The sequence below is a fragment of the Delphinapterus leucas genome, chromosome 8, assembly GCF_059928025.1.
Source record: "Delphinapterus leucas isolate spDelLeu-1000000601 "Yukka" chromosome 8, BTC_Dleu_Yukka2, whole genome shotgun sequence".
Lineage (NCBI taxonomy): Eukaryota > Metazoa > Chordata > Mammalia > Artiodactyla > Monodontidae > Delphinapterus > Delphinapterus leucas.
The window spans coordinates 59,067,601-59,081,913 of record NC_143136.1 but is presented as its reverse complement, the minus strand read 5'-3'; the positions used below and the strand labels follow the sequence as shown (position 1 = coordinate 59,081,913).

The window sequence follows — 14,313 nt, the reverse complement described above, 5'->3', positions numbered from 1 at the left end:
GAGGGGGCCCGCGGGCCGAGGCGAAATTACTCCGAAAGCCCGGACCGAGTCCCCTTCCCCTCCCCCACCCGCCCCCCGGCGGCGGCGGCGGCTGCTCCCTCCTCCCCTCCTGCTGCTGCCCCCGCCCGCCGCTGCCTGTAACCCTCCTCCTCCTCTTTCCCTCCTCCTCCTCCTCCCCGCGCTGCCCCTGCCCCCTCTCCTCTCCTCCCCTTTCCCTTCGCGCCGCTCGCTCTCACTCGCGCTCGCTCCTCTCGCACCGTCAGTCACTCACACGCTCGCCCGCCGCCCGCGCCCGCACACAGGGGGATACGCTCCCGGCGGCCCGGACCGCCAGCCCCGGGCCCGGCGGGGACACTGCGTTGCTGGGGCTTGAGGGGTGGACGGTAGCTGGCGGGGAGGGGAGGGAGGCGGAGGGGATTGCGGCTTTCTGCCTCTCACAGATACTCGGTCGCACACAGGGGGCCGGGAGCCGGCGGCGGTGGCCCCCGGCAGGCTGTGGTCGGCGGTAGCGGCGGCGGCGGCAGCAGGAAGGGTTGCTCTCTCTCGGCTTTACGTACCGGTCATAGTGTGTTTAGGGCACCTCAGGCGGGGCTCCCCGCCGCCTTACACATGGTGAGGAGCGAAGGCGGCGGCGGCGGGAGAGGATGCGGGAAGCGGCGGCGGACACGGCCGGAGCGGTCCGGGGATTTTTTTTCCTATTTTGATTGACTGTGCGGGAAACACAAAAGGTGGAGCCTCCAGCCCAAAAGGGGGGAAGAGGGTGACAGCCCGCCCGGAAGTTCCGCCCCTCTTCTCCGCGCTCATTCGCCACCACGCTCTTCGTAGGCAGTGCTCATTGGCCCGGATGCCCGTCCGTCACTCGGCCAGGCGGCGCGCTTCCTGTTTGCCCCCCGGGTGGAAGGGGAGAGACAATGAGCGGTCGTGGCGGCGAAGGTTCCCGAGAGTGGCTACGGCTAGCCTGTTACCCCGCTGTGGCCGCCTAGTTCGCCGGCTGCCGCTGCCAGGCCGAGGCGAAGGCCTCTTCCACCTTGCAGGCGCTCGGAGCAGGCCCCAGCAAGCTGTAGGGGGGCTGAGCTGGGGAGGAAATCCGTCCCCGGAGGATCCGGCTCCACTCGACGCTTCCTCCATCCCGGCGGCAGCCGGATCTCCCCAGGGCGCTCTCGGAGCCTCTGCTTCCCTGCGCTGCCAGGAGGCCGCCGTCGCTCAGCCCCGGGGCTGCTGCTGCGACCGCTGCTGCTACTGAGCAAACCGGGCCCGCCCCGCGAGCCCGGGAGGAGGGAGCTGGTATTGGGGGAGACACCCCCTCCGAGGCTGGAGGAGGATTTTCTCTCGCACACGTTCAGCTCTTAGATTCAGTCTGAGCATCTCGTTCCCATCCCCCTTAGCCCTTGGTTTCCCAACCAGTCTCCCACTTTTACGTACCCTGGAAGCAGGCATTTTAAGCAGAAAAGAAATCTCAATTCACCTCACAGATAGGAGAGCTTTCATTCTGGCCAGTGGCACCAAAGCAGACAAATATATTTCATTTAATACGTAGTGCGTATATTCAAAGGGACACAATCCTTTAAAAAAATGGTTTTTTTGGCCACATAACCATTTTGTTGCACAAACATAAATTATTCCCTGCTTCTTAATCGTCTTGGTAACGAGTGAAATATCTGAAAAAGCCCATCAATAATTGCCAGCATTTTTAAAATAGTGAATCTCAGCGAAGTTTTTTTTTCTTGGAACATTTTAGTTACACTTTAATTAAAAATCCCGTTTCGCTTACTGGATTAGGTTAACACTCCTTTGCTCTTTGGCATCCTTGACATCTTGATGTCATCCTGGGTGGGAGAAATACTCAAGTTTTGTGTGTGTGTGTTGCCAACCAAGAGACATCTCTGCCTATTACCTTTAGATCTAATTGCCAAGAGAGAGGTTAAGCTCAAGAGGTAGAAATGCTGTCCACCATACGCTTTTTGTTAGAAATCTGACTCCAAGAATTAGTGTTGCAACTGTGATTATTATATTTGTTTCGTAAATAAAGTTGTGCTGGGGGCTGGAGTTGTAAAGCCCAAGCACTTGAACTAGATTTTGTGTGCGCTAACTGAAAAGAATTTAAGAATTCTTTTATGAGAGACAGAGCTTGCATCTCAGTTTTTATATTTTCATCTTCTCATAGGATCAGAAACATTGCATGGTTAATGGGCACTTAATTGTACAAAAGATGGAATTTCCAGGGAAATGACCTAAAAACCACAAACATGCAAAAACAAGACTTGAAATTCTAAATCTAAGAATGAAGTTGATGTCTTCTAACAGTGAGAACTTTTGTCTCATAAGTAGAAGAATCACTTTTTAAAGTAAATTGTATAAACCCTCCCTGTACCATTTCACACTTAAATTCTAAAGGAAAATTAAAGTGTTATAGAATAAGCTGATTTTTGAAGAAGAAAAAGAGGGATGGGAGGCTTCAGGGGAGGACAAGTGAAAACAAGTGGAGGGAAGTCACAGTATTGTCACTCTTTCTACTTACATGGATGTAGTGGATAGAGAATAGCTCTTTCCCTAGAAGAGATACTTCAGACATTTTCAGGTGTTTTTCTAGGAGTGGGGATGTGTTTTATGAGTCTAAGCATACTACCTCCATGCCCCTTTCACAAAGTCTTAGTCTAGCCACCCATAGAAAGCAAAGTACTTGGCCACAGAAATTCAGTTCATTTCCTCACTGATACCAATTGACAAATGGAAATGAAAAAATCATTTTCAAACATTTTTGGTCCATATACCATTCTGACAAGATGCAAAAACAGTTCATCTAATCTAACTGAAGAAATAATAACCTACCAGAGCTAACTATTCTGCTTTTAAGGCAATGCTTTTAAGAGACACATATACCAAAAGTATCACTACTACATAATCAGATTCAGAGGACCTGCTCAGACCACACTGAAAAGAGTTATTGTCATGGAATATCTTAAGAAGACTGGAAATGAAGGTAGTCTCTGGAAAGAACATCTTTTCTTAGTTATTCCAGTACTGTAGTCAAATCTTGAAATACAACTTGTGTTAATTAAAAGATACTTGTTTTTCGGTAGAAGACGGCCTCTCAATGGCACTTACTGCTACACTACATAGGAACTCAGAAACTGCAGTTGCTTATCAAGAAGGGAAGAGCTGTGCTGGATATTATTTATACTTTCTCCTTTCCAAAGATGATTTGAGGAAGCTCTATGCTGGTCACTGTTTACATCACAGCAGGAGATCTGAATGTCACTTTATTTTCCCTTTTTCTCAATTTCCTCACTTATTTTTTTAAAACTTATTTGTGTTTTTGTAAGTTAAATCCTTTGGAAACCATGATGAATGTCAAAGGGCCTCAAAGACCTACAGACCCACTGGCATGACATCTTCATGCATCTTCAATCCCCTTTTTCTCTACAAAGAGAAGAGGGCACTAAATAATACTTGATTCACATCTGCAGGAGCCTAGCCATTCTGTATTAAAAACAGTGACAGCCCTGGTTAACTGCACCACAGCTAAAGGGCTCTGCCCTTTCCTTCACAGCTCCTACTGCCTTTCTTCCCTTCTGAACATCTATTAAGTGAACAATATTAAATTGCCAGTATTCACCCATTTTTTGTCTAAAAAGGTGGCAGTTTTGTATAGTTCCACCTAAGTCAATGTCTATTTAACATAAAATTTGTTGCTATTATTGTGACCCTCCTTTTACCCACCTCTGAATCTCTTCAGCTTGTGTACACTGGATTTCAAGAATCTTCAAGTTTGTTCTACTTATGTAATCACTATCATATTTCAGAAGCATTCTAGTTGACATTGACTAGGTGTACTTAACCCCCTTCATATTTCTTATCTTCCCTACTTTCTCAAAAATATACCTCAAAAGGGCTTCCCTGGTGGCGCAGTGGTTGAGAGGCCGCCTGCCGACGCAGGGGACACGGGTTCGTGCCCCGGACCGGGAAGATCCCACATGCCGCGGAGCGGCTGGGCCCGTGAGCCATGGCCGCTGAGCCTGCGCGTCCGGAGCCTGTGCTCCGCAACGGGTGAGGCCGCAACAGTGAGAGGCCCGCGTACCGCAAAAAAAAAAAAAAAAAAAAAAAAAAAAAAAAAAAAAAAAAAAATATATATATATATATATATACCTCAAAAGCCGTGTTTCCTGTCTTATTTTTACTTAGTCTACCAAAAAGGAGAGCTTTTTGAGCTTTTGCTATGTGCCAACTCCTTTGCATCTTTAATCCTCACAGCGCTAATAGGTAAGTATCATACGTTCATCATTGTATAGATAAGGAAACTGAGGCTAGCAAGGTTTTCAGACTTGCTCAGTGTCATTTTCAAATAAATGGCAGAGTCAGGCTTCAAACCCACGCGTCAGTCTCACCAATCAACATATCAAGTCTTCTTAAATGATCAACTGAAAAGACTCACTTACCTGTTATGTAAAAAATAAAGAAAAGAGAAAAGATAAACACAATAAAGTAGATCAAACATACATATTTATAAAGAAGATCATTTTTTTTTTTTTTCAGTACTAGGGCCTCTCACTGCTGCAGCCTTCTCCCGTTGCCAAGCACAGGCTCTGGACGCGCAGGCCCAGCGGCCACGGCCCACAGGCCCAGCCGCTCCGCGGCACGTGGGATCCTCCCGGACCGGGGCACGAACCCACGCCTCCTGCATCGGCAGGCAGACCCCCAACCACTGCGCCACCAGGGAAGCCCAGGAAGACCATTTTTAAAGCAAGTCTTCTTAGAATGTGAACTCCTTGTGTTAGGGGTCATATATTTTGAATGCTCTAACCAATACTGAACACGTTGTGGATGTTTAATTAATGCTAAGCAGAAAGACTGTCAAGATAATTATCTTGTGGGAAAATGAATGATGAATTAAAAAATTACAATTAACCAATACATACTGTATGATAAAATTTCTTTGACCTTATAATAGTTCACCTCTTTCAAGATCAACTTTCCCAAGTGAGTTAGACCCTTATTTTCATTCAAGCTCCACACCAATGATATCACCATGGTACAAAAGGACTGATATTTTTACAATTCAAGAAATCCCATTCTTTTCATTCAGGCTATTGATGTCCCTGGGTATTCTAAATTTTCTAAGTATCCGTAACACTTCTGAAGTCATATTCATGTCAGTCCAGGAACCTTAGTCTACTGCCATATTTCTGAGTTGTTGCAATTTTCTAAGAAAAGGTGGATTATGCATTTCTACCTTGTTAATAATCTGTCTTAGAAGAATATAAAGTGCTAGAAAGTATCTTGTGAATTATCTTTCTTAGAATAATATAAAAATGCTAGAAATTCTCTTGGTTATAAGTTAGCAAACTTATGAGGTAGCTTTACTTAAAAATATCAACACTTAAAAATATACTTAAGGGACTTCCCTGGTGGTGCAGTGGTTAAGAATCCGCCTGCCAATGCAAGAGACACGGATTTGATCCCTGGTCTGGGAAGATTCCACATGCCGCGGAGCAACTAAGCCCGCGCGCCACAACTACTGAGCCTGTGCTCTAGAACCCGCGAATCACAACTACTGAGCCCACGTGCGGCAACTACTGAAGCCCGCGTGCCTAAGAGCCCGTGGTCTACAACAAGAGAAGCCACCACAATGAGATGCCCGCGCACCGCAACGAAGAGTAGCCCCTGCTCGCCGCAACTAGAGAAAGCCCGTGCGCAGCAACGAAGACCCAATGCAGCCAAAAATAAATAAATTAATTTTTTTAAAAAGAATATTATAAAAAAGTATATATATATACTTTAATAATACTTAAAAATAAATAAACCTGATGCCATTAAGTTGTGGTGTCTCTCAATGATGAACAATAACCTTCAACATGAAGTGTATTCAAATTTATTTCATGATTAAATCTCTATCTTATAATGGAATTTTTTGTTTGTTTGTTTGTTTTTGGCCACACGGTGTGGCTTGTGGGATCTTAGTTCCCTGACCAGGGATCAAACCCCGGGTCACGGCCGAGGTGCCGAGTCCTAACCACTGGACTGCCAGGGAATTCCATTTTTCTATCCTTTAATTCTATAAGCCAGACAGATCTACCAACTATTCTCAAAAAGAGCCAACAATGCCCAAGGCCTAGTTAGATGAGGTAAGAGAAAGAGGAAAAAATAAAGAATGAGGTGGCAGAGAGCAAGCTGGATAGAACTGTAGAAAATATTGAAAAGAGTTTTTACCTGCCTTGAGGAATAGAATTTTTCCAATTACCCAAAAAATGGCTGAAATGCTGCACCATGTCATCACTCCATTTCAACTCTAGAGTCGAGTAAAAAAATAAAAGCAATTATACACACACATATATTTATTATATATAGAAATACGGGTGTATATATATACACATTATATACAGTAAAATGCACAATGGTTAATAAATTATGGTATATTCATTAAATAACATTTAAAATAAATGAAACATGATTCATCATGGATAAATCTCAAAAATAATAGTGAGTGAAAAAAAGTTATAGTAGAATAAACAGTATACCACCATTTATATAAAGTTTAAAAACATACCGACTTATATTCTATACTATATATGGATACATGTGGAGTAAAACTATAAATCTTGCATGGGAATGATAAATACTAAATTTTAAATGTTGATTACCCTTGGTATGGAGAGAAGGATGGGATCTGAACGGATTTCATATTTCAAGTTTTTCTTAAGCTAGGCTGAGTATACTATCATTATGATATTTTTCTCTATTACTGCCCTGTTTGCCTGAAATATTTCATAATCATTATTTTAAACAAACAAACAAAAAGAATAAATTAATACATGAGTCTATGGCAGAGGTATTAAAAATAAGCATGCCCGGGCAGCTGACTGACTGAAGGAGTGGAGGGGAGGGAGAGAATGATTCACATATGACTAAGTTTTCCAGCTTTAGTAACTGGAAAGATGAGCTGGGAATAAAGAATATAAAAAATGGAATGCGTATGGGACAGACAATCATGAGTTTGATTTTAGATGTGTTGAGTTGGAGGTGCTAGCAGGATATTCATGAGCTATCCAAGTTTACAGACTATTGTAAACTTGAACTCATAACTAAAAAGAGAAGCAAATGCAGGGCAGGGATTTGGGTGCCTGTGAAATAACAGAAAATACATGTATTGCTCTCTGCCCCCTCCCCACACCCCCAGCCCTGTTCCTGGCACACAGCTCCTGTCACTCTTGTGATTTCCTAAGTGATAGTAGCACTAGGAGGATCTTTTGTTCAAATATTTGGCTTTGACCCTGGATCTTGACACAGAGCTCCTAAATCCCTTGGAATTTCCTGGATGATAGGAGTATCTTTTGTTCTAATGAGCTGACTTCAAGTGGGCTCCTGGATGGGGGCCAATCACTATAAAGACCAAGCCACGATTAGAAACTTGGAACTTTCAGCCCCACCCCCTATCCTCTGGAGAGGGGCTGGAAAATGAGTCAATAATCGGTCGTGCCTATGTGATGACGCCTCCATAAAAATCCCTAAAGTATGGAGTTCAGAGAGCTTCCAGATTGCTAGATGCTAGGAAGGTGGCATGTCAGGAGAGGGCATGGAAGCTCCTAACCCCTTCCCCAAACCTCACCATACATATTTTTCATCTGTCTGCTCATCTATATCCCTTACGGTAAATGTGTCTTCCTGAGTTCTGTGAGACATTCAAGCAAATCATCAAACCCAAATATGATGTTGTAGGGACCCCAACTTATCGCTGGTCGGTCAGAAGTACTGGAAACAATCTAAGACTTGCAACTGGTGTCTGAAGTGGGGACAGGCTTGTGGGGCTGAGCCTTTAACCTGTGAGATCTGACCCTAATTCCAGACAGTGTCAGAACTGAATTGTAGGACATCCAGCTGATGTTGGAGAACTGGTTAGTGTGGGATTAAAAACACACATTTGGGGACTTCCCTGGTGGTCCAGTGGTAAAGAATCCGCCTTCCAATGCAGGGGATGCAGGTTCGATCCCTGGTCAGGGAATCAAGATCCCACATGCCAAGAGGCAACTAAGCCCGTGCACCACAACTACTGAGCTCGGGCACCTCAGCTAGAGAGGCTGTGTGCCGCAAACTACAGAGCCCACGTGCTCTGGAACCCACGCGCCACAACTACAGAGCCCACGCACCCTGGAGCCCGTGCACCACAACTAGAGAAGAGAAAAACCCGCAGGCCACAACTAGAGAGAAGCCCAAGTTCTGCAACAAGGAGCCCACGCACTGCGACGAAAGATCCCGCATGCCTCAACGAAGATCCTGCGTGCTGCAACTAAGACCCGACACAGCCAATAAATAAATAAATATATAAGTTTTTTTAAGAAAACACACATTTGGTGACTAGAAGTGAAGTGTTCTGAGGATTATGACTGTGACAGTAAAAAGAGAAACCAGGAGTTTTTCCCAGACAAAGCCCTTAACATCTTCATAGGCCTCTGTCCATTCTCCAAACATGAACAAGTCTCCCATCTTTAAAACCCCTCCATGTGACTCTGCGGTTTTCTTTAATTATTGTCTTCTTTCTTTCCTTTGCTTGCCCAAGGTCTCAATAACTTGCTCTCTACCTACTGCCTTCCTAATGCAATGCTACATCAGTTTCTGTCCCTACCATGCTACCTGAAATTGCTCTTAAAGGTCTCCAATGACTTCCTTATTGCCAAATCCATGGATTGTCCCTACGCAGATTTTCATTCTTTTTCGGCATTTGACACTGTAAACGTTTCGTCCTTAAACTTTCTCCTCCCTTGAAAGGTCATAGGCTTTCTGGTTTTCTCTCAAATGAGTATTTCTCTATATCTTTGCAATGCTGTCCAATAAAACTATGATGAGGGGAACATTTTGTTTGCACTTTCCATTACAGTAGCCACTAATCACACGTGGCTAGTGAGCATTTGAAATGTGGCTATTGTGACCCAGGAACTGAGTTTTTAATTGTATTTAATTTTAATTAATTTAAATTTAGATGGCCACATGTGGCTAGTGACCACCATACTGGACAGTGCAGGTTTAGTGTTTCTTGCCCTCCTTCCAGCTCCTAAATGATGAACATTACTCCAGACTCAGGTTTTGATTCCCTGAGCTTTTCTTTACAAGCTCATCCCCTGGAAGCTCGACCATTCCTGCAACTTTAGCCATCTCTAAATTCAATCCCAAATCTCTGTAATTGTCTCCTGTCACCTGAGTTCCAGTTCCATAACCTCAAGCACTGTAAATTCCTCTGGAATGTCTCACTTTCACCTCAAACTCAGAATGTTCAAAGCTAAACTGATAACTTTCTACAGAACCAGCTCCCCTCTCCCTTGTGACTTTCCTACCTCTGACAGCAAGGTTCTCATTTTCTCAGATGCCCATACATGAAATTGCCTTTGACACATTTCTCTCTTTCTTCTCTCACTGGCAGCCAGTTACGAGGTGCTAACAAGTTTTCCTGCAGAATCTCTCTCAGCTACCCTCTGAAACCACAAAATTTATTGAACCCTATTCCATAAGGTACTGCTTGGTCTCTACTGCCAAGAAGCAGATAATCCATTTAAGAGACAAAAGATAAACATACACAAATCCAGATAAAACAGAAGAGAAATAACAAAGTCTAAAGTCCACTACATACATTGCTAAAGGAGTATCTTCCAAATTCAGAAATCACTGAGGGTTAGACAGCTCCTTCTGAAAGAGATCAAAGGGTGCTTTGCCCTGTCTGGACTTCTGTAGCTCTAGATGGTACTCCAGACTTTCCTGCGCCCTTCTTTTCTGCATCTGCCACCAAATTAACCTTCCATTGCCTCAAAAATGTTAGTGAGGGCTTCCCTGGTGGCGCAGTGGTTGAGAGTCCGCCTGCCGATGCAGGGGACACGGGTTCCTGCCCCGGTCCGGGAAGATCCCACATGCCGCGGAGCGGCTGGGCCCGTGAGCCATGGCCACTGAGCCTGCGCGTCCGGAGCCTGTGCTCCGCAACGGGAGAGGCCGCAACAGTGAGGGGCCCGCGTACTGCAAAAAAAAAAAAAAAATGTTAGTGATTCTCATGATCTAATGCATACAAACCCCTCACTGCCCTATGTGTGTAATCACTCCTACCCCTGAACCTTTACTCACTCTACCACCAGGCTTGTCCTGCCCTCTCCCCTGTGCTCTTGCAAATTCAAACAAGCTTTTAAGCCTCAGTTCAAGTCTTAACCTCTTCCATAAAGCCATTACTTCCAGCAATTAGTAATTCCCTTGCTTTTAATTTTCCAAGACACATAGAGTATGTACCCTTAATATTATGCTTAATTCATGACCACGTTGTCACCACTGTTTCAATCCTACATGTTTTGTGCCCCAGCATGATGTCTCACCCTTTTTCTGTGACTTGTAAGTGGTGATTCTCAAGGAAGGAGAGGAGTATGATTTGAAAACAAAACAACTCTTCATTTGTGCCACTGGGACTTTTTTTTTTAAAGCTATGACATTAACTTATTTGAATTTCAAATATTAAAAGAAAATGTTAGATTTTTATGCTTTATCAAAAGAGACATGTTTGATATAAGTTCAGGAAACATTTGTTGAGCAAAGAGAAAATAATGAACAAATATCTATTAAATGGTTCATTGATTTCAATACACCACGAATTTGTATTCTGTTAAGATGAAAGTCTCAGACATCTTATTTTCATGGAGAAACTGCTAGTGATATGACCTGCTGATTGTAAAGGGGCCACAAAACTAGCATTCACCAGCTGAACAAATCATCACAAACTTGTAAGGAAATCTTTAAATGTCTTTATTATATACCGTTTGATATATATAAAATATGTGCAATATATATGTAAATTATAAAGCATAATAAATAATAAATTAGGTGACTCTACCACCTAATAAGATATTTCTGGTATTGATAGACTACCCAGAATACAAGTGTTCTCTCATCCCTGACAGCAAATGTCACTATTTTCTTTTTTTGGGCCGCACCACGTGTCTTGTGGGATCTTAGTTCCCGGATCAGGGATTGAACCTGGGTCCTTGGCAGTGAAAGCTCGGAGTCCTAACCACTGGACCGCCAGGGAATTCCCAAAGCATAATTATTTGCTCTAATTATATATATTCCAGTGAGTTATTATTTTAGTCTACTACATTAAAAATACACTTAATTTTTTTACTTAGAATATTAATATTTAAACTCTATAGTTAATATTCCTTTCTTACTCATAGCATTTGAATTATTCTATTTCTAGCATGCTTATTTACTCACCTAATGAGTTTTCATTCTTTTACTCTATTTTGAACATTGTGATTTCATATTACTATGAGATGATCTTTCTTCTTATTTCCTCCACCTTGAATTGAATAAGCCACTTATCTGCTTCTGTTCCTAGTCTACTCAAGTCTTTTCATTCCTTCTTTGTATTGACTGTCCCTCCCTCTCGTTTTGTATAACATACAAAACTGCATGTTCCTTCTTCTAAGTCATTGACATATAAAATGAATAAAATTGGTCCTAATATTGATCACTAGAGCTTTGTAATCCATCCATTCCAAACTATTCCACACTTTGATATCAAAGTCAATGTTTAATCTACTTAAGTAGTTCATCCTTACACCTTACTTCTCTAACTTCCAGATTAGTTGTTTGTATAGTATTCTTTTCATGGTGCTTTATCCCAAGTAATTGGTTCATGGCTTCCCTCAGCTGATATTTCTTGTTAGACCCAGAGGTTATTTCACATAACTGAGGCAGATAAGATGTGAATTCATGCTGACTTTTTAAATTAAATCATAACTTTCTGATACTTTCAATCATTGATTTCCTACAGAATTTACCAATGTCTTGTCCTCCATGAAATTTAAACTTAATAATTCTGAATCTTCAGGAGAAAAGGAATATTTAGGAAATAAACAATAATTTAATGAAGTTTTTATTTATTATAACTGGTATAGACATAGTCCGTAAGTATTTCAAGTCATCTTTATCTTGATTGATGAATTCAAACATCTATTAAGAATGAAGAAGGGAATATTTGAATTACAATTGTAAAAAATCTAGTATAGTCCAAAATCCATAGAATTGTGCCTGAAAAGGATGTTTTATTGTATGTAAATTTTACCTTGATTTTTTAAATGGGAAGAAAAAAAGTAAATAGAATCTTCACTTTTAAAAATCTAGTAGAATACTGGAGTGAAAGACTCTATAAGAACAGTATAGGGACCTGTGCATAAAGGGGTTCAACCAATCATGGAAACTTTTTTGAGAGGAGATGAGAGCATATGAACAAAGGCTTAGAAATGAATATTTCAAAAGTAAGTAAAATCCATGGATAAAGCATGGAATGAAGAAAGTACAAACTTTTAGAAGTCTATTTAATGTATACTAAAAGTGAATACATCTAAAAGGCCACCTGCAAACAAGTATCTCTGAAAACACAAACGGCAAGATAATAAAAAGATGAGTAGTGTATATTTCATATGTAGAAAGTCCCTCTCCCAGGCAAACCAGGATGGTTAGTCACCGTACAATGTTAACATCTTATATTACCCTGGTACATTCGTCAAAACTAAGAAAACAGCATTGGTGAGTTACTACCAACTAAACTCCAGACTTTATTTGGATTTCACCTGTTTTTCCACTAATGTTCTTCTGTTCCTGGATCTAACTCAGGATACCACGTTGTGTTTAGTTGTCCTGTCTTCGTGTCCTCTGACCTGTGACAGTTTCTCAGTCTTTCCTTGCTTCTCACACCCGGGACTCTTTTGAGGAGCAATTGTATTTTGTAGAATGCCACTCTCAATTTGGGTTTGTCTGATGTTTTTCTCATGTTTAGACTGGTGTAATGGGCTTTGGGGCCCTAATTTATTTTTAAACTCTGCAAATGTCAGTGCTTATTTTCATGGTTACGTTAGTCCTTGTGGACTAATTTCCTCAGAACATCATTTTAATTTTAAAAGGGGATTAAATCACTTGTCTAAGAGTCAGAGTGAATTTTTAATTCTAGAGAGAGTCCTCACATTACTATTCCACAAAGAGCAAAGTCAAATTGCTTCAAATTCAAAAAATTCTTATTTAAAATTTGAAAATGATAGAGCTCATTGCCCAAGTTACCTTTGAAGCCATAAGGCTTCTTCCACTGGCACCATCCTCAGGGAATAAAAATATACCACCATTTGGCTAAATATATAATGCTATGAAGGTTTATTTTTCTATTTATGAAAAGAAAATATATTCTCTGTAGAAAATTTATAAAACAGAGATGATGAAAATGAAGAAAAATTAAATGCAATTCCACTACCCTAGAAAAACCACTGGTTATAACTGTTAACTTTCTTTTCCATCCTTTTAGTCTTTTTCTCTATCCATCAGATTTTCTTTTGTAAAAACTGGATTATACTGTTATATGCTAATTTTTTTAATTATTTATTTTTCGCTGTGTTGGGTCTTCGTTGCTTCGTGCAGGCTTTCTCTAGTTGCAGTGAGCGGGGGCTACTCTTCATTGCGGTGCACGGACTTGTCATTGCAGTGACTTCTCTTGTTGTGTAGCACAGGCTCTAGGCGCGTGTGCTTCAGTAGTTGTGACATGTGGGCTCAGTAGTTGTGGCCCACAGACTCTAGAGCGCAGGCTCAGTAGTTGTGGCACAAGGGCTTAGTTGCTCTGGGGCATGTGGATCTTCCCGGACCGGGGCTCGAACCCGTGTCCCCTGCATTGGCAGGCGGATTCTTAACCACTGCACCATCAGGGAAGTCCCGTTATATGCTAATTTTAACTAACTTTTAAAATTTGACATATTATGAATATCCTTTTATATAATTAAATACCTATGACATCATTTTAATACCTGCGTATTTCATAGTATAGGTATATTATTTAACATCCTTGTAGCTAAATAGTTACACAGATCCATGATAATTCCTTAAAGTTAAATTCCTTTTCTTTTTTGGCTGCGCCATGCAGCTTGTGGGATCTTAGTTCCCTGACCAGGGATCTAACTCGTGGAAGCGCAGAATCCTAATCACTGGACTGACAGGGAGTTCCCTAAAGTTAAATTCCTTTAATTGGATTTGCTGTATCAAAGGGTACACACAATTTTAAGGTTTCTGATATGCACTGCCAAATTGCCCTCCAATTTATACACTCACTAGCTACTTATAAAAGTAAGTACCCATTTCTCACATACTCACCACCTCAGTTTCTATTTTTATTTTTAATCTTTGCCAATTTGATAATCAAAAACATGGCTTTTTGTTTAAGTTGAAATTCTTTGATTACTAGTGAGGGTGAGCATTTTTATATAGTTAGTACCATTTGTATTCCTTATACTGTGCATTATTATATTATTATAC

At 41.7% G+C, this 14,313-nt stretch overlaps 2 protein-coding genes and 1 pseudogene across 3 annotated transcripts in view; 1 reads left to right on the top strand and 2 right to left on the bottom strand.

Moving 5' to 3' along the window:
• Positions 1-3,819, bottom strand: part of SP3 (Sp3 transcription factor) — a 67,468-nt gene extending 63,649 nt beyond the window's left edge. The window contains exon 1 of the mRNA XM_022570063.3: positions 558-3,819. Coding sequence (XP_022425771.1) covers positions 558-564 — 7 coding nt within the window. The 5' untranslated portion in view covers positions 565-3,819. The remainder of the gene's footprint in view (positions 1-557) is intronic.
• On the top strand, positions 114-8,326 carry LOC149748567 (uncharacterized). The gene is made up of 2 exons (XM_089916659.1): positions 114-728; positions 826-8,326. Exon 2 carries the CDS (start codon positions 845-847, stop codon positions 1,241-1,243), a length of 399 nt encoding a protein of 132 aa, XP_089772785.1. The 5' UTR covers positions 114-728; positions 826-844; the 3' UTR covers positions 1,244-8,326.
• The window catches only part of LOC111172877 (oligosaccharyltransferase complex subunit OSTC pseudogene), a 69,530-nt pseudogene continuing 61,070 nt past the window's right edge, over positions 5,854-14,313 (bottom strand). Inside the window, exons 5-6 of the transcript XR_016394134.1 lie at positions 9,617-9,993; positions 5,854-6,286 (exon numbers count right to left, since the gene is read on the bottom strand). The product of XR_016394134.1 is annotated as an oligosaccharyltransferase complex subunit OSTC pseudogene (transcript). The remainder of the gene's footprint in view (positions 6,287-9,616; positions 9,994-14,313) is intronic.